Source organism: Hippopotamus amphibius, chromosome 14 (genome assembly GCF_030028045.1).
Source record: "Hippopotamus amphibius kiboko isolate mHipAmp2 chromosome 14, mHipAmp2.hap2, whole genome shotgun sequence".
In the NCBI taxonomy this organism is placed as follows: domain Eukaryota; kingdom Metazoa; phylum Chordata; class Mammalia; order Artiodactyla; family Hippopotamidae; genus Hippopotamus; species Hippopotamus amphibius.
The window spans coordinates 15,811,269-15,836,033 of record NC_080199.1 but is presented as its reverse complement, the minus strand read 5'-3'; the positions used below and the strand labels follow the sequence as shown (position 1 = coordinate 15,836,033).

At 40.1% G+C, this 24,765-nt stretch overlaps 1 protein-coding gene across 4 annotated transcripts in view; it reads left to right on the top strand.

The window, feature by feature from the left end:
• Positions 1-24,765, top strand: part of LOC130835846 (ATP-binding cassette sub-family C member 4-like) — a 154,527-nt gene that overhangs the window by 11,762 nt on the left and 118,000 nt on the right. For all 4 annotated transcript variants that reach the window (XR_009049054.1, XM_057707710.1, XM_057707711.1 and 1 more), the window contains exons 4-8: positions 4,319-4,543; positions 16,851-16,940; positions 18,020-18,183; positions 19,339-19,464; positions 20,622-20,871. Coding sequence is in view for 3 of the 4 variants with exons in the window: in XM_057707710.1 (XP_057563693.1) it covers positions 4,319-4,543; positions 16,851-16,940; positions 18,020-18,183; positions 19,339-19,464; positions 20,622-20,871 (855 nt within the window). In the remaining variant the exon portion in view is untranslated. The remainder of the gene's footprint in view (positions 1-4,318; positions 4,544-16,850; positions 16,941-18,019; positions 18,184-19,338; positions 19,465-20,621; positions 20,872-24,765) is intronic.

Sequence of the window (24,765 nt, the reverse complement as noted above, 5' to 3'; positions counted from 1 at the left end):
GTTGTTTGAAGCAGTATCAAATAAGGAACATGTGGTTGATAGAGGTTGTATGGGTTGCTTGTCTATTCCCCTTTACCTGCCCCTCTCTCTCTTTCCCTCTCAGCCATTTATTTGACTTGTTTTTTTAATGGAAGAAACCAGGTTGTTTGTCCCGTAGTCTGGATTTGGCTGATTGCCTTTCCCCCTGAGTCATGTAACATGTTCCTCTGGCACCTGAGGTTGGTGGTTAGATCTAGAAGCTTGATCTGACTCATTCAGGTTTTCTTTACCCCTTTCGTCTTTGTAGGAGGTAGGGTTGTAGGGGTGTATCCCTCCCTTATGAGGTGCATACCATCTTTCTTGTGTGTGTGATGTGAGGAGCCATTCATGATCATCACTCAAGATTCGTTAATTCATTAAGGGTTGCAAAATGGTGATGCTCTAATTCTAATTCTTACCTTCTTCATTTATTAGCTGAAATATTTCCGTGAAGAGAAACTTTGTCATTATAAACTCTTTAGTTACCCTGAGCTATAGTATTGATATTTATGGGAAGTGTAGGAGAAATTCTTAATTTTCCAGAAGATGCTAACATGCAGTCAGGATAAAGACCACTGTATAAAAGAGGACCAAAGGTATATCTAGAATCCTGATGGTTATGATTTCCCAGATTCACTTCTTTTCCTCATCTCTGGATCGTTCTCATCTCTGCCTTTGTCACCTTATCCCCCAGTTCTAAAAATTAATTGCGTATTCATTTTCCCACAAGCTCACTCTTTTCTGCTTATGTGTTTCACTCAAGCCTTTTTTCTTTGTCTGATAGCATGTTTCTATTTCCTGTGTTTTCTCTTTTTTTCTCATGAATGAGAGATGGGGATGTTGGGTAAGAAATGTTTCAAGTACATGGGGAAACATGGAGGAGGAACTGTACCCACTGCAGCAGTTCTAGCAACTAACTGTGTAAGAAGTTACCGTAGGGAGCAAGAGGTGGGGCTTTCAGAAAGCTGATACCAAGGACTCCATCAAGAAATGTCTGCCTCAGAGACTCTGAGACTCTCAGAGAACCTTGAGTGATGGGTGCTGTAGTATTAAACTGGGCACTTTTCAAAATCTCATATGGTTTTACAGTTGTTAAGAATTATTGTGACGGAATAAGAGCTATAGTCTCAGTTGGTTTGTGGAAAGAATATTCACAGGATCATAGATGTCAAAGATGAAGGGTTTATGGGTGCAACATTTGACCTTCTTCCTGCTTATCTAGAAAGTTTTAATTTGGTTAGTTTCATGTTTGATAATGACTAGTTGCTCAGTTGTTTTATTTCTTACTATTTGAAGGTTAGGATCAAGGATGGACAGATGAGAGAATTTCACAGTGGCGCCTGCCAACACCAATGTACACGCGGTAGGGGGAGCTCCTGGAAATGGCTGCCACTAGTGTCTCTGTCCCCAGGGTGAGCCACCGCCTCCCCTTGCCTCTCTGGGAGACTTTCCAAGAAGGGCAGAGTCATCAGAAATTGGGCCTTCCCTTGAGATCCACACCACTGTCCCATTTGGAGTTAATACTTGAAACAGAGCGTTGGTGATGTCCAGGAGTTAATCTTCTAGCATCTGAAAAACATTTTGCCTGGTTTGCTTCAGCCAGTTGCTCCCAAATGCCAGAAATGGAGACATTCACAGGTTATAGGTGCTGCTGCCAGCTGTCCTGTTAAATGACTCTTCATCTCTAACCTTCCCTTGTGTGTGGAGGGGATGGATGTACGCAGTCCACCTTTGAGGGCCACGATCACTTCTGCCCTACGTGTTCTGGAAGCTTTGAAGAAGCATATTTAGTACATATATTCTTATTCTCTGTATGTACTTTGGAGTTTTGTTTTCACAATTTTGTGTTATTGACTATTTTGTTTTTTATTTTGTTGAGAGAAATTACTGGAAAATTACTCTTTACTTACTGTTATTTTCCTTATGGAGTATAAAGTCAGTTTTTTAATTTCAATAGTTGCAACATATGTTAGAATGGAAATTCCTTGTACTTTATACTTTTCACTGCTTTTCTGAATTGCCATGACTAGTCCTTATTGGAGGCAATGTAGTACTTAAGACTAACAAATGACTCTCCCCTCAAATTATGTCAAGTCAAAGTAGCAATTCATGTTCAAAAATCTTTATTATCTTTTGAAAATTTCAATCCCAAATAAAGAATAATTATTATGAAGAAAAAAAAAAAAGAAAGGACAGATGAGTGGAAGATCCGGACCATGAACTGGCTTTACACCTTAATGCGGCTGTTTGCTCAACTGGATTATTAAATACTGTGTCTCAGTGGGAAAATCCAGATGCTTAAGTGGAAGTGACCTGCCTTTATTTTGCACTTTTTTGTTGTTGTTGTTAAATTTGTTGCATCTATTGGTATTCTCTTTGGTGGGTGACATTACTCTTACTTTTTCTTATAATTACACCAATATTGGGCTCAAATGAGGAGCTGAGTAACGGGCAACAGTGATTCCCAGAGACAATCACAAGTTTCAGGAAAGTTCTGGATGGCAGGTGTTACTTCTGGGCTTCTGGTGGGGAGCCTCAGGTTTGTAGGCGTAGCCCTTGGCCATACCTGGACTGGGACCACCCATGTGCACAGTTTGATGTTCTTGCATCTCTGTGTAAGCCTCCAGATTTCCATCTCAGTAAACTCTAAACAGTCTGTTTTACATTCTACTGTATGAGGGGCTCTTCCGTAAGCTCTTCATGCCCTTCGGGATGAATGATGGGGCATGCTGAAAATGTAACAGTGAACTTTGTGTTCTTGAGAACTGATCATCTTACTCTGATCTGATCATCTTACTCAATTCTTCAACTAAACAACATTCTCTTGCTTCTCTATAGCAGATGAAAACTGCTGTGAGGTCAGGGAAGGCGAGGAATTGGTGCAGCCTGTGAATGTGTGTGTGTGTGTGTGTGTGGAGCAAGACAGGAGTGTTGGGGTTTGAGGTCACACCCATCTGAGGGACGGGGACAGCTTCCTGTAAATATCCTGATCAGCACTGGTTGGTTGAACAGAAAATGCATGTTAGTTTTGTTCTGTGTTTGGAGTTTTGGATTCTTCATCTCTTCCTCTTGTGTGTGGGTTCCTCAACTTTGGACAGATAGAAGAAAGCTATCAAAAGCAAACCCATCAGTTGTTTACCACGTCTGTGTTTTTAAGAAGTGATTGTTTAAAAGGAAAAGCTTGTTTCAAAGCTGAGTTTCTGAAAGGTTTCTAAACTTTTGGCATTTTTATCTTTTGAAAAGTCTGCGAAGGAAATGACGTCGAGGCTGGAGGTGTTTACTTTTGGTGACTTGGATTTTTATTGAGTGTTTGGTTTTCCTAGATGAGGGAGAAGGTTACCTTATGGGGTGACTAGAGGGAGGAAGTAGGTTGTGAGGTGGAGTGGCCCTTTTGTAGGCTGGGCAAGTATGGCTGTTTGTTTGCTTTTAGTTTTGTGAAAGAAAATTGTTTTCCCTAAGTCTTACTCAGAAGATAAGCTTCAATGCCTCCCAATTCATTGGTTTAGGATTTTAATTTTTGCCTTGGGGAAGAGATAATTGGTATTATTTCTTCCACACCAGCACCTGCATTGTATGGCTGATGGCAAACCACAGATAAGATTGTTTTTTAGCTTGGTTTCTGCCATATTTGTATTTGACTCCAAGGAACATTCCAGGTTCTAGGGAGCAGACACATTAAGAGTCTGGGAACCTCCCAAGCCTGGTTTCTTTGTGATGCTCCAACAGCAGCTGGGCTCCATTCTCTTGATCTACCAACATGTGGCGTTCTGGCTAGAAAAGAGTGGTTGTGTTTGTGCCAGTATCTCAGTTCATAAAAGCTCTTGAAGCAGAAGGTGATGGCAAGAGCGTGTCTCCCATACATGAACCATCTTGACTTTCTGTTGGGCTGGGATGTTGAGAGGACAGGGGACAGGGGCAGGCTGCGAGCAGGGCTCGTTCATATAGAAGCAAATATCTTAATCTTCTTCTGCCACCTTTTTCCTTATTCATCTGAGGTCAAGACTCTCTTGGTATTTGCCTCATGTGTCCTAAAGCTCTGATTATAATACTTATCAAGCATCCACCGTGTACTAAACACAAGGTACTAAGGCTTTACTGTCTTTGAACGTAAAATTTTGCCCTTAGGTTAAAATTATTGTCTTTTTTCTTACAGCAAGTAGTACATCTGCATGTTTTCCTTTTAGATTAACCACAAATGTAGCATTTTGTCAAAATGCCTTTTTAAAATGCTAGTAATAAAAGTAAAGTTTGTATGAAGAAAAATTGGCATTTCTAATAAGGCTTTTTTCTTTCCTTTTAGGAATCCACAAAAGTACTTCTGCCCATATTTTTGGGGAAAATTATTAATTATTGTGAAAACTATGATCACGCTGATTCTGCTGATTTGTACAAAGCCTGCACCTATGCCACAGTGCTGAGTGCCTGCGTGCTCATCTGGGCCATTCTGCACCACTTAAACTTCTATCACATTCAGTGTGTGGGGATGAGGCTAAGAGTAGCCATGTGCCATATGATTTACTGCAAGGTAAGTGTCATTTGATTCCAAAGCATGTACCTCCCCTGAAGCATCAGAAGCATTTTGGGAAAGTTCTCTGTAAATTAAGAATTTGTAACTGGGATCATTTACCTCTTACTAGAGAAGCTTGCTATTTGCATTAAGCCAGTTTTGTTATTGTTATTTAAGCAAACCGTACCAATAAATAATGAAAACTTTTCTTTTGAGATCAGGTCAGGGCAGCTTTTGATATCTTTTATCTACAGGCTGTTGTATAATATCCACTAAATTTATAATGAAATCTAATTAAAAAATAAGTATCAAAAGTATCACATTGATTTTCAGTGTTTTGATTTGAAATACCATTCATAGTGGTATTTATGGAAATTTCTTGTTCATTAAAACCTTCATTTACATCAAAATTTTATTTACAAGTGAACTTCAGGGACTGGGTCTATAAAATTAAATCTAGAAGCAAAAAATGTATTTGAGAAAGGGAATTATTATAATTTTTAAAAAACACCTCTAATTGTATTCAATATAATGTGTTAACTAAAGAAATATGTAAATGAAATCCATGCCAAATACAGACTCAATTACTACATTCCATAGTTATGATTTTTTTTAATGGTGTTAAAGAGAATTGTAGGGTGTTTAAAATAAAACTTAAAACTTTACATTGTTTTATTAATTCTGGAAAGAATTTGTTGCTACTCATTCAAGCTATTTAATACAATATTTCCTTTTCTCTTTAATATGTATTATAGCACTTTTAATAAGACCTGATTTGATGTGTTCAATGATACTGTATTGAGAAATGCCACAAAATTTTTCTAAACACTTGTTTACCCCGGTAACTAGTGTAAAAGGAGTAAGGACATCAGGTGTCTTTACAAAGGAATTGCTACAGATACATCAGTGTCAAGAGCTAAAGAGCTCTTTATAAACTTGCTTCTGGATATCTCTTTACCTTAGACTGTTTGCTTTTAAAAAAATCCTCATTTGACTGTATCATATACTTGAAATTTTTTAAGAGAGTATATCTTAAGTGCTCTCACCACATACACAAATAGGATAACTGTGACCTCTTCTCATGGAAATATCAAAATCATAACTAACTGCTGAACAGCCATCAACAACAACAACAACAAAACACTGGAACCCACCAAAAAAGATATCCTACATCCAAAGACAAAGAAAAAAACACAACAGGATGGTAGGAGGGGCTCAGTCATGATAAAATCAAATCCCATACCCACCAGGTAGGCAACCCAGAAACTAGAAAATAATTATACCACAGAAGTTCTCCCATAGGAGTGAAAGTCCTGAGCCTCATGTCAGGCTCCCCAGCCTGGGGGTCTGGCAATGGGAGGTGGAACCCCCAGAAAATCTGGCTTTGAAGGCCAGTGGGATTTGATCACAAGAATTCCACAGGACTGGAGGAAACTGAAATTCCATTCTTGGAGGGTCCACACAAGACCTAGTATGCCCCAGGACCCAGGGAAAAAAGGAGTGACCTCATAAGAGCCTGGGCCAGACTTACCTGCTGGTATTAGAGGATCTCATGCAGAGGTGGGGTACAGCTATGGCTCACGACAGGGACAAAGACTCTGGCAGCAGTATTTCTGGGGAGTACTCATTGGTGTGAGCCCTCCTGGAGGCTGCCATTTTCTTACCAAGTCTTGGCCCCAGCCAACAGCCTGTAGGCTCCAGTGCTAGTAATTCCTCAAGCAAACAACCAACAGGGTGGGAACACAGCCCCACCCATCAGCAGACAGGCAGGTTAAAGTCTTCCTGAGCACAAAGTTGCCCACTAAACATACCCTCTGACAAGGTCCTGCCCACAAGAGGGATAAGACCCAGCTCCACACATTAGTAGGAAGGTACCAGTCTCTCCCACCAGGAAGCCAGCACAAGGCTCGTAGATAGCCCCATCCACCAGGGGGAAGAGCTCAGAAGCAAGAAGAACTATAACTCTGCAGCCTGAGGAATGGAAACTGCAATCACAGAAAGTGAGATGAAATGAGATGGCAGAGAACTATGTCCCAGATGAAGCAACAAGACAATACCACAGAAGGACAGCCTAGTGAAGTGGACATAGGCAATCTACCTGAAAAAGAATTCAGAGTAATGATAGTAAAGGTGATCTACGATTTCAGAAAAAGAATGGAGGCACAGATTGAGAAGACACAAGGATTGTTTAATGAAAACCTGGAAAAAATAAAGAACAAACAAACGGAGATGAACAACACATGAAATAAAAATTTCACTAGATAGAATCAATAACAGAATAAGTGAGGCAGAAGAACAGATAAATGAGCCAGGAGACAGAATGGTGGAAGTCACTGCCATGGAACAGAAGAAAGAAAGAAGAATGAAAAGGAAAGAAGACAATCTAAGAGGTCTCTGGGACAACATTAAATGCACCAACATTTACATTATAAGGGTCCCAGAAGGAGGGGAGAGAGAGAAAGGACCTGAGAAAATATTTGAAGAGGTAATAGCTGAAAACTCTCCTGAGATAGAAAAGGAAACAGTCACCCAAGTCCAGGAAGTGCAGAGAGTCCCATGTGGGATAAACCCAAGGAGGAATATACTAAGACACATAGTAATCAAATTGAGAAAAATTAAAGACAAAGAAAAAATTTAAAAATAATAAGAGAAAAGCAACAAATAACATACAAGAGAGCTCCCATAAGGTTAATAGCTGATTTCTCAGAAGAAACTCTGAAGGCCAGAAAGGAGTGGCACACTATATTAAAAATGATAAAAGGGAAGAACCTACAACCAAGAAGACTCTACCCGGCAAGGCTTTCATTTGGATTCAACAGAGAAATCAAAAGCTTTATAGACAAGCTAAAGCTAAGAGAATTCAGCAGCTTTGCAACAAATGCTAAAAGAACTTCTCTAAGTGGAAAGAAAAGGCCACAACTAGAAACAAGAAAATTATGAATGGAAAGCTTACCAGTAAAGGCGAACATGCAGTAAAGGTAGGAAATCATCCACACGAAAATATGATATTGAAACCAGAAATCATGAGAAGGGGAGAGTATAAATGAAGGATATTGGAAATGGATTTGAAGTTAAAAGACCAGCAACTTAAAACAATCTTGTTTATACATAGACTGCTGTATCAAAACCTCATGGTAACTGTAAACTGAAAATCTACAATAGGTACATACACACAAAAGAAAAAGGAATGCAAACACAACACCAAAATGAGTCATTAAATCACAAGAAAAGAGAGCAAAAGAGGAAGGGAAGAAAAAGACCTACAAAAATAAATCCTAAGCAATAAACAAAATAGTAAAAAGACATACATATCAGTAATTACCTTAAACATAAATGAATTAAATGCTCCAACCAAAAGACATAGACTGGCTGAATGGATACAAAAACAAGACCCATATATATGCTGTCTACAAGAGACCCACTTCAGATCTAGACTGAAAGTGAGAGGATGAAAAAACTTACTCCATGCAAATGGAAACCAAAAGAAAGTGGGAATAGGAATAGTCATATCAGACAAAACATACCTTAAAATAAAGATCGTTTCAAGAGACAAAGAAGGACACTACATAATGATCAAGGGATCAATCCAAGAAGAAGATATAACAATTGTAAATATATAGGCAGCCAACATAGGAGGACCTCAATATATAAAGCAAATACTAACAGCCATAAAAGGAGAAACTGACAGTAACACAATAATAGTGGAGGAGTTTAACACCCCACTTTCATCAATGGACAGATCATCCAGACAGAAAATCAATAAGGAAACACAAGTCTTAAATGATACATTAGAGCAGATGAACTTAATTGATGTTTATAGAACATTCCATCCAAAAGCAACAGAATACACACTCTTCTCAAGTGCACATGGAACATTCTCCAGGATTGATCCCATGCTGGGCCACAAAGTGAGCCTCTGTAAACCTAAGAAAATTGAAATCATATCATGCATCTTTTCCAACCACAACACTATGAGATTAGAAATTAAGTAAAAGAAAAAAAACTGTAAAAAACACAAACATATGGAGGCTAAACAATATGCTACTAAACAGCCAATGGATCACTGAAGAAATCAAAGACAAAATCAAAAAATACGTAGAGACAAATGCAAACAAAATCGTGATGATCCAAAACATATGGGATACAGCAAAAGCAGTTTATAAGAGAGAAATTTATAGCAATACAATCTTACCTCAGGAAATAAGAAAAATCTCAAATATAGAACCTAACCTCACACCTATAGTAGCTAGAGAAAAAGGAACGAACAAAACCTAAAGTTAGTATAAGGAAAGGAATCATAAATATCAGAGCAGAAACAAATGAAATAGAGTTGAAGAAAACAATAGAAAAGATCAATGAAACTAAAAGCTGGGTTTTTGAAAGATAAGCAAAATCAATAAACCTTTAGCCAGAATCAGCAAGAAAAAAAAGGGGAGGGCTCAAATCAATAAAATTGGAAATGAAAAAGGAGAAGTTATGGTGGACATCACAGAAATACAAAGCATCATAAGAGCCTACTACAAGCAATTGTATGTCAATAAAATGGACAACCTAGAAGAATTGGACAAATTCTTAAAAAGTATAATCTCCCAACACTGAACCATGAAGAAATTGAAAATATGAACAGACCAATCACAAGTACTGAAATGGAAACTGCGATTAAGAAAAACTTCATTTGCTTCACAGGCAAATTCTATCAAACATTTAGAGAAGAGTTAACACCTATCCTTCTGAAACTATTCTAAAAAGCTGCAGAGGAAGGAACACTCCCAACCTCATTTTACAAGGCCACCATCACCCTGATACCAAAACCAGACAAAGATACCACATACACACAAAGAAAATTACAGGCCAATATCACTGATGACCACAGACACAAAGATACTCAAGAAAATACTAGCAAACTGAATCCAACAATACATTAAAAGGATCATACACCATGATCAAGTGGGATTTATTCCAGGAATGCAAGGATTGTTCAATATCTGCCAATCAGTGTGATATACCACATCAACAAATTGAAGAATAAGCACAGGATCATCTCAATAGATGCAGAAAAACCTTTTGACAAAATTCACCACTCATTTATGATAGAAACTCTCCAAAAAGTGAGCATAGAGGGAACATACCTCAACATAATAAAGTCCATTTATGACAAATCTGAGATAACATCATACTCAACACTGAAGAGCAGAAAGCATTTCCTCTAAGATCAGGAACAAGACAAGGATGTCCACTCTTGCCACTTTCATTCAACATAGATTTGGAAGTCCTTGTGATGACAATCAGAGAAGAAAAGGAAATAAAAGGAATCCAAATTAGAAAATAAGAAAACTTTCACTGTTTGCAGATGATACAATACTATACATAGAAAATCCTAAAGATGCCACCAGAAGACTACTAGAGCTCATCAAGGAATTCAGTAAAGTTGCAGGATACAAAATTAACACACAGAAATCTGTTGCATTTCTATACACTAACAATGAAAGATCAGAAAGAGTAATTAAGGAAACAATCCCATTTACCATCACATCAAAAAGAATAAAATACCTAGGAATAAACTTAACTAAGGAGGTAAGAGACCTGTACTCTGAAGACTATAAGACACTGATGAAAGAAATTGAAGTTGACACAAACAGATGGAAAGATATACCATGTTCTTGGACTGGAAAAATCAATATTGTCAAAATGACTATACTACCCCAGGCAGTCTACAGATATAGTGCAATCACTATCAAATTACCAAAATGGCATTTTTCATAGAACTAGAACAAAAAATTTAAAAAAAAATATGTTTGGAACACAAAAGACCCCAAATAGCCAAAGGAATCTTGAGAAAGAAAAATGGATCTGGAGGAATCAGGCTCCTTGACTTCAGACTACAATACAAACCTACAGTCATCAAAAGAGTATGGTACTGGCACAAAAACAGAAATAGAGATCAATGGAACAGGATAGCAAGTCCTGTGATAAATCTATGCACCTATGGTCCCCTAATCTATGACAAAGGAGGCAAGAATGTACAATGGAGAAAAGACAGTCTCTTTAATAAGTGGTGCTGGGAAAATTGGATAGCTACATGTAAAAGAATGAAACTAGATCATTCTTTAACACCATACACAAAAATAAACTCTAATTGGATTAAAGACCTAAATGTAAGACCTGATATTATAAAACTATTAGAGGAAAACATAGGAAGAATAGTCTTTGACATAAATCACAGAAAGATCTTTTTATGACCCAAGTCCTAGAGTAATGGAAGTAAAAACAAAAATAAACAACTGGGACCTAATTAAACTCAAAATATTTTGCCCAGCAAAGGAAACCATAAACAAAACAAAAATACACCCACAGAATGGGTGAAAATATTTGCAAATGATGCAACTGACACAGTATTAATCTTCAAAATCTACCAACAGCTGATGCAGCTCAATAAAAAAAAAAATCAAAAAATGGGTAGACGATCCAAATAGACATTTCTCCAAAGAAGACATCCAGATGGCCAACAGGCACATGAAAAGATGCTCAACATCACTAATTACTAGAGAAATGCAAATCAAAACTGCAATGAGGTATCACCTCACACATGTCAGAATGGTGATCATCAAGAACTCTATAAACAACAAGTGCTGGAGAGGGTGTGGAGAAAAGGGAACCCTTCTACACTGTTTGTGGGAATGTAAGTTGGTACAGCCACTGTGGAGAACAGTATGAAGGTTCCTTAAAGAACTAAAAATAGAGCTAACATATGATCCAGCAATCCCACTCCTGGGAATATATCTGGAGAAAACCATGGTTCAAAAGGATACAGGCACCTCAGTGTTCACTGCAGCACTATTTACAATAGCTAGGACATGGAAGCAACTGAAATGTCCATTGACAGTTGAATAGATAAAGAAAATGTGGTACATACATGCAATGGAATATTACTCAGCCATTAAAAAGAATGAAATTATGCTATTTGCAGCAAAGTGGATGAATCTGGAGATTATTGTACTAAGTGAAGTAAGTCAGGCAGAGAAAAACAAATATATAATATCACTGAATCAAAAAAAAGATACAAATGAACAAGACAGAAACAGACTCATAGACTTAGAAAACAAACGTATGGTTACTAAAGGGGAAGGGTGGGCGGGAGGGATAAACTGAGAGTTTGGAATTGACATATGAGGGTGAGTCAAAAATTATCCACACTGTGGTTATATTTAAACTTCTATAAAATCTACAGAGTGTGGATAATTTTTGACTCACCCTCGTATATTCGCTACTATATTTAAAATAGATAACCAATAAGTACTGGGAACTGCTCAATATTCCATAATAACCTAAATGGGAAAAGAATTTGAAAAAGCATAGGTACATATATATGTATAACTGAATCACTTTGCGATACACCTGAAATTAATACAACACTGTTAATAAACTATATCCTAATATAAAATAAAAATTTTAAAAATAGGATAACTATGGGGGGTATTGGATATGTTAAGTGGTTTTGTTACAGTAGTCATTTCCCAATGTGTATTTATATCAAAACGTCATGTTGTAATCTTAAATATATACAATTTTTATTATTAAATAAATAAAATCTTCGTTGAAAGATAAAACCAAGATTTAAATTGAAAGTATTGCTTCTTTTCCCAATTTGCTACTTATCTACAGCTTCTGTTTCTTGCAAGTACTTATCTTGGTAGAATGCAAAATGTCTTCTCACTTTCTTTGAGCAAAGTGTTGTTAATCTTGAGGCTGTGTGAACATGGGGGCCTGGCATCTCATTGTCTGTGTTTGGCTACAGCATCTGAGCTGGTTTCCTCCTGGGTGACGTGGAGATGGCAGCAGTGCCCCCCGTACACTGGTCAGGGGGCTTCCTTGGTGTTCATCACCATCTTTGTTATTCTGTTGCACCTTCTGTCATTTAGGAGAGGAATACGTAGATTTTCGCACAAATTGGCTAGATGTTTGTCTTTCAGATCATGCTTAGCTCTCATAAACACACAGGAAAGTTCACCACAACTGCACTGTCAAAACCTTAAGTTAGGTTTGTGGTGATGGTTCAGTCAAAGCTTTCTGTTTGCTGCATGGGTGAGCCATTGCCCACCTGTTTTTCTTCCTCTTCCCACTAACACTTTTTTTTTTAATTTATTTATTATTTTTTGGGGGGTACACCAAGTTCAGTCATCTGTTTTTATACACATATCCCCATATTCCCTCCCTCCCTCAACTCCCCCCCCCACCCTCCCTCGAGTCCCCCCCACTCTCCCTGTCCCAGTCCTCTAAGGCATCTTCCATCCTCGAGTTGGACTCCCTTTGTTATACAACAACTTCCCACTGGCTATCTATTTTTTATTTATCTTTTTTTTTTTTAATTTTATTTTATTTTATTTTTTTTTGGGGGGTATACCAGGTTCAATCAACTGTTTTTATACGCATATCCCCATATTCCCTCCCTTCCTTGACGCCCTCCCCCCGAGTCCCCCCCACCCTCCCTGCCCCAGTCCTCTAAGGCATCTTCCATCCTTGAGTTGGACTCCCTTTGTTATACAACAACTTCCCACTGACTATTTTACAGTTGGTAGTATCCCACTGGCTATCTAACAGTTGGTACTATATATATGTCTGTGCTACTCTCTCACTTCATCTCAGCTTCCCCTTCACCCCCTGCCCCCCCTAAACCTCGAGTTCTCCAGTCTGTTCTCTGCATCTGCATCCTTGTTCTTGTCACTGAGTTCATCAGTACCATTTTTAGATTCCGTATATGTGAGTTAGCATACAATATTTGTCCTTCTCTTTCTGACTTACTTCACTCTGTTTGACAGACTCTACGTCTATCCACCTCATGACATATAGCTCCATCTCATCCCTTTTTATAGCTGAGTAATATTCCATTGTATATATATGCCACATCTTCTTTATCCATTCATTTGTTGATGGGCACTTAGGTTGCTTCCATGTCCTGGCTATTGTACATAGTGCTGCAATAAACAGTATGGTACATGTTTCTTTTCGGATTATGGTTTTCTTTGGGTATATGCCCAGGAGTGGGATTACTGGATCATATGGTAGTTCTATTTGTAGTTTTTGAAGGAACCTCCAAATTATTTTCTATAGTGGCTGTACCAACTTACATTCCCACCAACAGTGCAGGAGAGTTCCCTTTTCTCCACACCCTCTCCAACGTTTGTTGTTTCCAGATTTTGTGATGATGGCCATTCTGATTGGTGTGAGGTGATACCTCATTGTGGCTTTGACTTGCATTTCTCTGATGATGAGTGATGTGGAGCATCTTTTCATGTGTTTGTTGGCCATCTGTATGTCTTCTTTGGAGAAATGTCTATTTAGGTCTTCTGCCCATTTGTGGATTGGGTTATTTGCTCTTTTGGTATTAAGCTGCATGAGCTGCTTGTATATTTTGGAGATTAATCCTTTGTCCATTGTTTCATAGGCAACTATTTTTTCCCTTTCTGAGGGTTGCCTTCTAGTCTTGTTTATGGTTTCTTTTGCTGTGCAAAAGCTTTTAAGTTTCATGAAGTCCCATTAGTTTTTTCTTGATTTTATTTCCATGATTCTAGGAGGTGGGTCAAAAAGGATCTTGCTTTGGTGAATGTCATAGAGTGTTCTGCCTATGTTTTCCTCTAGGAGTTTTATAGTGTCTGGCCTTCCATGTAGGTCTTTAATCCATTTGGAGTTTATTTTTGTGTTTGGTGTTAGGAAGTGTTCTAATTTCATTCTTTCACATGTTGCTGTCCAATTATCCCAGCACCACTTATTGAAGAGGCTGTCTTTTTTCCATTGTATACTCGTGCCTCCTTTGTCAAAGATAAGGTGCCCATATGTGTTTGGGCTTACTTCTGAGTTCTCTATTCTATTCCATTGGTCTTCCTTTCTATTTTTGTGCCAGTACCATACTGTCTTGATCACTATGGCCTTGTAGTATAGTTTGAAGTCAGGAAGCCTGATTCCACCAACTCCATTTTTCCTTCTCAAGATTGCTTTGGCTATTCGGGGTCTTTTGCATTTCCATATAAATCGTAAGATTTCTTGCTCTAGTTCTGTGAAAAATGCCATTGGTAATTTGGTCAGGATTGCATTGAATCTGTAAATGGCTTTGGGTAGTACAGACATTTTCACGATGTTGATTCTTCCAATCCAGGAACATTGTATGTCCCTCCATCTGTTTGTGTCGTCTTTGATTTCTTTCATCAATGTCTCAAAGTTTTCTGCATACAGATCTTTTGCCTCCTTAGACAGGTTTATTCCTAGGTATTTTATTCATTTTGTTGCAATGGTGAATGGGAGAATTTCCTTAATTTCTCTTTCTGCTCTTCCATTGTTCCGCTAACACTTTTGAATGTCACCTTTGGGAAACATGATTTGACCTGGCATGTTTGCACAGATGAATGTAAACATCTCCCAAAGCCATTAATTTGCTGGCTTGATTAGGTTAAGAGAATTTTCCCTTTATGAAGTCAGGTATTTTAGGGTTACACTGTAGACAAAACCAGAAATTCCAGAAACATGGGAAAGACCAGTTTCCTCATACACAGCCTTGCATCGCGAATCCTGCTGAGGTGCAGAAATAAGACACTTCTTTGCAGGTTACAGGTGGGCTGATTCCTTAGGGCAAAAGCTGGTGCTGCAGAGCAGCTCTGAAAGGCCCCTCTGAACACTTGTGGTTTAAGTTCAGGTCCTAATCCCTGGTCCTGGGGAGAAATCAGGTTGGGGGTTAGAAATGGAATGGCTGCTAAGCTCATAGTCCTAGTTTGTCTACACTGTGTATTCCAGGCTTGGGCTCTTCTTAAGGAGATCTCTGAGTCTTCACATCTGCCGCTTCCTAAAATGGCCCATTCAGCATTTTAGTGCTCTTTTCAGCTGAATTTTGAATGATATAGCAGGATGTCTCATATAAAAAATGACATTTATTTACCTTTCCACAGCTTTGGTAAAGTTACTTTTGGCTTTTGATCATTTATTTTTAAAAATTATGATAAAATATACACAACATAAAATTTACCATTTTAATGCTTTTTAAATGCACTGTTTAGTGACATTAGATACATTCACATTGTTGTGCAGCCTTGACTGCTATTTGTCTCCAGAACATCTTCTTCCCAAACCGATCCTCTGCACCTATTAAACACTAACTCCCCAGCCCCTTCCCCTCAGCCATCACCCTCTACTTCTACTCTATGAATCTGACTGCTCTAGGTGCCGCATAGAAGTGAAATCACACAATGTTTGTCATTTTGTGTCTGGCTTATGTCAGGTAGCACAATGCCTTCAAGGTTCATGCATGTTGTAGTAGGTGTCAGAATTTAATTTCTTTTTAAGGCTGAATAATATGTATTTTAGCTATACACATTTTGTGTATCCATTCATCTGCCAATGGACATTTGGGTTGTTTCCAGTCTTGGCTATTGTGAGTTATGCTGCTGTGAATATGAGTGTACAAATATCTGTTCGAATTCGTGCTTTCAATTTTTTTGAGTACATTCCCAGAAGTGGAATTGCTGTACTATATGCTAATTTTATGTTTAGGTTTTTGTAAGATTTCCATACTCTCTTCCATCATAGCTATATAATTTTGCATCCCTACTTGATCATTGATTTTTTCTGTTTAATGTGAGGAGTAAATGAAAAGTTTTTATGAACTATGACATTTTGTTTGGATCAGTGGCTCCAGTTGGTGGTCTGTTGAAACAGCTCATGGCGGTCTGTTCAGATTCCTCAGATCTCTAGGGCAATTTTTCAGAACTTTTTACCAAATAATGGGATTGTGTAGCACAGGCTGTGTTTTTTTGTATATTCAGCAGGCTGGCACTAAGAACACAGTTTCCTCACAGGAATAGTATTTTGAACATTATACTCATTCACTTCAGAATGAGGAAACTAAGATCAAAGTGTTTAAGTGATGTCACACACAGAATTAATGGTCAATTTCAGATTTACAGTCCAAGTCCCCTAATTTCTTTCCTTCAGGCAGCCTCCCCACTCTCATCTAATGGGGCTCAAATTTACTTTAGTTGGCTCCTAAGTCTAAACTTACAACCGTTTATACTTCGGTCATGTCCAAACTCGTTGAGAAACAGGAGGGGGATTTTGCTTCTACCTCCTATTCCTCTGTTTGCTGTCCTTGTGAGCGTGGCTGCCGCCACATTGAGGAGTTGAAGGATAAGCGTGGGTCCCTGGAGCCCTGCTGTCAGGGGTCATCCTGCTCATCCTGACACCACTCAAGACCCCATGAAAACAAACTCTGTTTTGTTATGTTCTAAGAGTGACTTGGTATCACCATAGGAATCCAGTTTTCTGTTTCTTTCTCTTATTTCAGGCCCTTCGCCTGAGTAGCTTGGCCATGGGCAAGACCACCACAGGCCAGATAGTCAACCTGCTGTCCAACGATGTGAACAAGTTTGATCAGGTAAGCTGCCCCTGAGGGATCCTTTTCCATTTCCTGTCCTTCTTACTGGGTTTGGCTTACTGGGATGCCAGGTGCCAGTGTTTGGTGTTGTCAGAATTCTGCTGAGGATTTAAGACAAAGGTTCTCTTTATTCAACTCTCATTTCTTCTGTGTGTGAATTAGATGTAATAATGTGTATTGTCCTGTTGATGAGAATTTTATTTTTCTAATTATAAATAGGCAGCTGTGTTCTTGCCCAGCTTGGTGAGTGTCCCTAAGGGTCCTCCTGGAGGGGCCCTTCTTGACATGCTGTGTTGGTGTTGCTGGCTGAACTGTCTTCCTCCTCCTCTGGATGAGGAACCCCTGGTGGGCAGGGATTGTTCTTTCTCCTGTGCCCCGTACAGTGTCTGCTGCATAGGGAGCCTTCAATAAATGATCAGTGGTCCACAGCCAGACACGACCTACTCTCTGCGATTCCACTACAATCTTTATATACTTACCTTATGACTAGATCACATTATCCAGGGCATTGTAACTGCTGGTTAGATCTGTATTGCACTAGACCATTTCTCATTTAAGTATTCATTCACCAAACATGAACAGAGGTCCCTAATCTGTTTCAGGGATGAAAAAGTTTTAGTTTTTGCTCTGGAGAAGCCACAGACTGTCAGGGAGGTAAATATGAGTACATAAGTAATTACTGGAGAGTGTGGGGTAATTAGATTTTCCTGGGGTGCTGGGCAGCTGGAGGGCAGACAGGGGCTGAATTTCTTGGGTACTGGCAAGAGTTGGGGGCTGAATTTTGGGGCAGAGTTTGGGGAAGCCCTGAGCTCATCTGTGGTGTAGACAAAATTGATATCTTCCTGCCAGTGCTGCTGGTCCACTTCTCCCTGGATGTCCCTGAAGTCGATCCCGTGCCCGTGCTGCCCCAGAACAGCGGGGGTGGGTGCTTGAATTTCTGCTTTAGCAGGTTTAAAACCCACTAAGATCATGTCTGTGTAGGTTCCTGTCTGTTCCTTCAGAGCAGATTGTTTCCATACTGTGCCCTTACTGGTTATGTTTTTATACAGTCCTAGAAGACTTTCTCTTTTTCTTTTAAGGTAACAATGTTCTTGCACTTTCTGTGGGTGGGGCCACTGCAGGCTATCGCAGTGACCGCCCTGCTCTGGATGGAAACAGGAATATCATGTCTTGCTGGGATGGCGGTTCTGATTTTCCTTCTGCTTTTGCAAAGCTGCATCGGGAAGTTGTTTTCATCACTCCGGTAAGAGAAACACTGGTAAAAAATAGGTGATATGTATTGATACTTGGTAACATTCATAGTCTGCTTGATGCCAAAATTAAAAAAAAAAAATGCCTTCTCTGATCTCTTCTTTGTGTGGGTTGTAGACCCTTCAGGCTTAGCCAGTGGAGGCTCCAGCCTTAAGCTGAAAGCTGATCTTGCAGGGGGAAAGGTGATATAGCACTTGCTCTTTCCTCATGGCTAGCTTTTCAGGCACCGTACCTGAATAAGTGAAGTGTCCTTAAGCAGAATTTACCTATGTCCAAGTTTTTTAAACATTATTAAATAGTAATAACCTTATAGGCCCATTTCTAGCTGCATATAATTTATTATACTTGTGTTAGAGCCTTGTCAGGTATGTATGTTTGTGTCTTATTTTTAATTCAGTGTTTCCATTAAGTTATAAGCACCCCAAGGGCAAGGCTGATGTTAATTAACTGTGTCTTTATAAAGCCGCACATTCCCAGCAGCGTATGTGATAGAAAAGTTGCTGGTGATGAAGAGCCTACTGGTGATGAGTTAGACCTGAAGCAGGTCCCAGAGGGTTGGAGGTGGGTCATTGTCCAGGTTGTCAGGTGATGGAGATGTTGTGCTGTTTGAAGCTCATTGAGTTCTTGTGTGTGTGCGTGGTCTATTTCTCTACGTGGAACTTCCTTTCTTCTCTTTGCTGTGGAGAGATGTTCCTTATCCTCTGAGGCCCTGTTCTGATGCTACCAGGTCTATGAAGCTTTTCTTGCTCCCCTTTCCCAGTGGAATTCACAGCCCCATCTTTTCTGCTCCCAGCACCTTACTCCTATTTTCTTATAGCACAGCCACTGTCTTCCTATTAGATTTGGGTGCCTTTCTGCCTTCCCTACCTGACTATGACCTCCTTGAGCAGATGGTTTGTATCTGACTCATTTCAGATGTTCCTTAGCCAATACTTCAGGTTCTTCAAGTTACTTCTTGAATTGGGCTGAGTGGTTGACTTCTAATTGAAGTCTTTCTCCTTTTGTACTTTGAGTAGGACCTGCCTGTATTGTCAGCACAAAAGAGCTGTAGGGAATCATCTGATTTTTGGCTTTGCCTGTGCCCTCTGCTGCTATGGAAAGCTGGGGTGTGGTCACTAAAGCTCATCTCTCATGTGTGTCCCCTTAGGAGTAAGACTGCAGCTTTCACAGACAGCAGGATCAGGACCATGAGTGAAGTTATAACTGGCATCAGAACTATAAAAATATATGCTTGGGAAAAGTCATTTACAGACCTTATTATCAGATTGAGAAGGTAAGTTTTCGTATGTATCACACCATATTTAATACTTTATTTCCTATTCCTACTTCCTATTCTACTTCCTATTTAGAAGTCTTATGAAGTTTTCACATTAAGGTGAACTTAAACACTATCCACTCCATCCCCCGACATGTGGTAGGAGGGTTAAGTAGAATAATGGAGCTTATCATTTAACCTGCTCTTCCATTTACCATCTTCTTAAAGGAAAAAAATATATATGCTTCTTATTTATACAGAAATGAAATTCCAAGTATTTCTTAATACCCCAAATCCCCTAAAGCAATGATTCTAAGATATTACTACTTGAGATGATAAAATTCAAACCAAAACTATAATTTGTGTTAATTTGGCATAAATTGGGAGATTATAGAGTTTGGTTTTACCTGTATTGGGCTAAACTTTATGAATCACTATTATTCATACCAAACAGAGCCATGAAAATACAGTTCCTTTTTCTTTTGCTTTATGTCTCATTTAAATATCTAATGCGTGTTTATACTCTAGCACAGGGTACTTAGAATTCTCCGGGAAGCTCCCTGTTACCTCTCACTTTGCCCCTTTGTGGGAGCCCCTCCCTCTGCTGGGAAGACACTCCCATCTTCCTTCTTCTCTGGCCTCTGCCAGGCCTGACTGACTCCCACTCATCTTCTCAGGTTCCACTTGCATATGACTTGCTCTGACTCCACCGCTCCGAGTCACACGCCTCTGCTCTGTGCTCCGTGGGGGCTGTGCTGGCTCCTCTGTCTAATGTCTTGGTGTCTCACAATTTTGGGGGTTGTTTATTCTCTTCCCCCACAAGTTCATGAGCTCCTGAAGGGGACGGGCTGTCATCAGTGAGGAGCCCAGCACAGGGCTTGTGGTTACGAATGCTTGTTGAATGAATGTTCAAACCCAGTCTGATTGACCCAGAATGTTTAAAAGTGGGACATTTAGCCTCCATTTAGTTGGAGAGTGAGGTGGTGATGCAGGGTGTGGTCCTTGTGTCGGGCAGACCCCCGGGTGTGCACTGTGTAGTGTCTCCATGATGTGAGGGATGGTTTGTCTTAATCTGTGTCCACTCCCTAGAAAGGGGCCACTCACACAGGGCACTTGAATTCATGTCTTGGGTGTTGATGCTCCTTTTAAAACCTATTTCTTACTCTCTTTTCCAGGAAAGAAATTTCCAAGATTCTGAGAAGTTCCTTTCTTAGAGGAATGAATTTGGCATCATTTTTTGCTGTAAGCAAAATCATGGTCTTTGTCACCTTCATCACCAATGTGCTCCTGGACAACGTGATCACAGGCAGCCAAGTGTTTGTGGTGGTGACGCTGTACGAGACTGTGCGGTTGACGGGCACCCTTTACTTCCCCACGGCCGTGGAGAAGGTGTCAGAGGCAGTCGTCAGCATCCAAAGAATCAAGGTGTGGTGACAGATAACTTTTTTCAGTTGTAGGTGGATTTGTTTTAAACTGCCTCCTTTTATGTGGTGTCACCATGTTCCAGTTAGGTGAGATTTAACTCTCTCAATGCCAAAGCTGGCAGTCATTGGAAAATGCTGTACATACTCCCCTCTCTTCTTTAGTAGAGTGTGTGACAAATAAGGTAAGATCACTGCTCATTTATGGGCAATAGTATAAAATAGTAGTGGCACAGTATTCTTGAGGTACAAGGGATGACTGTAGGGCGATTAATATGTCTAAAAGCAGGAGAAGCAAACAGATTGCATCTCCTATGCTAACTCGAATGACTAGGTATCAACTGTGCACAGTTCTGGGTCAACAGGATTCCTCTCTGGGCCAGGAAGGAAAGAACTTGCTGGCCTCAGCTTCCCTTAGTACTCTGTGTTTAAAAATGGGTTCTTTCCTCCATAGATGCTTTCTTGTTGATTTCTGATCTCTGCCTTTTTGTTCCTGTCCTCTTTTTACTTGCTGTTGAAGCCTCTCTCTAGCCACTTTCTTCCTCTCAAACTTGTGATTCCCACCATACCCACTGTCTCCTTTTTTTTAACTGACTGTCCCTAAATTGCCAGGTGCAAATAACTTATATCACGAGGACAAGGGCCTGGTGTACAGTAGGCACTCAAGCATTTGTGTCTAAAATGAAGATAAATTGGTTCTGTGAGCCGGCCTGGGCATGAGTTGCGTGTCTGGACTTTATAAAAAATCTAACTCGTTTTGTTCCTACTTCTCCACAGTGATGAACAAGCCAGTAATAGATCTCTGGTGAAATTAGAGAGCTCTGGATGTGATTATATTTTATTTTTGGGTCTGGCCATAAAAGCTGAGTTTTTTTGTGATGAAAAAAAGCTCATAGTTTTTCTATACTATAAAAAACTATTACCCATAAAACAGATCAGTCATATGTGGTCAGTCTGTTTCCCTGACTTCATCATTCTTTCTGATGGGGGCTTCTAGCAACACTGTTAAGGGGTAGTCCATGCAGTTCAACAGAATTTCTTTTATGAAGCTTTCACATCTTTAAAGAGGACATTTAGGAATAGCCTTGGACCGTAGTGATGTCCTCAGTGACACGGTAACCTGTCCAGATGGAGGCTTCACTCGTGTGTTGTGCTGCTGTGGGTTTGTTATTGCTGCTGCCGTAGCCACTGTCTTCGATTGCTGCTGCCAGGGCTTCCTGTGTGTTCTGGGTGCTCCTGAAGCCTTTACATGTCATCTCATTTAATCCTGACAACAATTGAATGGGATAAGCATGTGTCCTCACTTTACAGATGAGGAAACAGGTTCCTGTAACAGGTGAAATAGCTCACCATCCTCCACATCTTGTAAATGACAGAACTAGGATTCTGCCCAAAGCCTGGTTTCTTAGCCACTGTTACAGTACCTTCAGGCATGTGGAATAACTCCTTAAGTTTACGTTCCCTGTTTCTTGCAGAATCAAAATTTCAAACTCATGTTTCCTAGGACATGACCCTCCACTCTGGCAGAGAAGGGAGGACTTTTCTCTGTGACCTGCCACATGCCCACTTTTGGGTCTTGGCTCACTCTTTTTGGGTCAGTGGGCTGCCTTCTCTTCTGTCCTTGATTTAAGCAGATGCTGCTGAGCCTCCAGCAGCCCCATGACCCTCTCCCAGCACTTTCATTCGTGCTGATCTAGGGCTTCCGTTTCTGTGCTCGGCCAGTCCCACACCACCCAGGATCACCCCACACCATGTCAAGTGGGGTGATCCTGACTCCCCAGGAGTATTCTAAGCCCCTTCACAGCAGACTGTATCTTGTGGTTCTTTAATGCAGTGCCCAGCCCATGTGGACACATGGGTATCAAATAAATGCTGGATTGACTGAAACAACAGTTACAGGAAACGGTTGGGACCCCACAGAGGCCCAGGGTGGCCCAACCTGCACTAGAAGCTGCAGAAATGCAGGGGGAGGGAGCAGACTAGAGTTAGGCCTTCCTGCAACATCGCACCTTGGGGAGGGGGTCTCACCCCAGGGGAGCTGGATTTCATCCAGAGTGAGAATAGGTCTGAATCTTCCCCTTGTTCTGTGTGTCCATCTGTGTATTTCAAACCAGCCCGACTGGATTTGGTGGACCTGCTCTCTAAAGAGAGGAGCTGTGCCTGCACAGGCTGGTGTTCATGTAGACTCCGTTGGCCTGGCTCCTGGGTTGGGCTCTTGGGCCTTGTTGGTTATTAGAAACAGCATTACTTGGTTAACACAATTAGCCTAACTGTCTTGCTGATCATTGTGATATAAAGAAGATTAAAACTACAAAGCTTTATGGTAAAATGCATCTCCAGTCTGAAGGTGGTTTTGAGACAGAATTCCCTCCTCTTTGGTGTTGGTCAGTCCTTTTTCTCTGAAGGCCTTTTACTGATTGCATGAGGCCCACCCACATGATGGAGGATAATCTGCTTTACTCAGAGTCTACTGACTTAAATGTTGATCTCATCTGAAAAATACTTTCACTGCAATAGGTGTTTGAGCAAGTGTCTGGGAACTGTGGTTTAGCCAAATTGACATAAAATTAACCATCACACCCTGCTGAATCCCCGTCTCTTCCTTTGAGCTCCTGGATGTGACTTTGTCCTCACTAAGCCATGTGTCTGTGGATTTCTTTCCCTCCCTGAACTCCAGACTTATCTAAAGGGCAGGTACAGTGCCTCCTTCATCTTCATACTCCTCACAAATAGCAGGTGCAACTGAAGGAACCATCCAGCTCCATCATGTCTGGGCTCCTGCAAATGCCTAATCATGAAGCCTGGTTTTAGTGGGAAAAGCTTTAACTCTGGTTCTCTGACAGATGATGTGATGCACCAAGGGGTGTAGCATGAAGGGGGTCCTGCAGAAGGTTTTCAGGGAAATGTGCTCCAATATTTGCATAGAATTTTTTTATCTCTTTTCCACCAAAATGCACCTGAACTGTGCCTGAGGCTTGAAATTCTTTCCCATGTGGATGTGTGCAGTAACATTAACATTTTGACCTGGGGAGAACTTTGAATTTTCCTGGCACTAACTTTGTCAGGCTGCTTTGTGTCCTGATGAAGGAAGCACCTTTGATTTGGTCAGGAAACCTGTTTTCCCTCATGTACATAAAGTGTCTGGCAGGAAGGTGGTTTAGGAATTTAGAGCTCTGTGGGCAGCAGTTGTTTTCAGTAAAGGTGGGACACATGGCCGAGAATAAGAGTGGTGAGAAGGGTTGTTGTTAGCGTGGCAGACTCCTTCCTCGTGGGTTGAAGTAATAGGTGAAATGTTTTTTTTTTTCTCTTAGATCTTAGACTCTGTATATGGTTTCTATAACCCTTTATAAAATTTAGTTCTCTAGTTCATCAGAATCACCTGATGTGCTTATTAAAACTAAATGATCACATCTTGGAGTTTCTGATTCACCAGGTCTTGGCTGGGGCCCAAGGTGTCTATGTTTTTCATAAATTCCCGTGTACCTGACAATAAGCCACATTTGGGAAATGTTGCCCTAGTTGCAGAGAAAAGCACATAAAGCCACAAAGTGCTTTAGCTAATATAAAGGATGTCAGAATCATGAGAAAACGGAAATTAGTTAAGAGGAAAAACCTGTTTTAGTTTATGCTAGACTTTTTGAGGGGAAAATTTGGAATTTATTCTTTTATTCCATGACTTACTCCACAAAATAACCGAGTACCTACCTGAAGCCTGGCACAGGCTAGATGCATAGGTACAGTGGCAGGTAAGCAAGACGTCCTTCCCACTTGGAATTTATGTTTCATCAAGTGGGGGATTAATAAAGAAGTAATGAAACGCACTGTGAATGTGTGTTTGTGTGTCATTAGTCCTTGGAAGGAAAAGTCCAAGACATGATGTGCTTTGGTAGAGATGCTG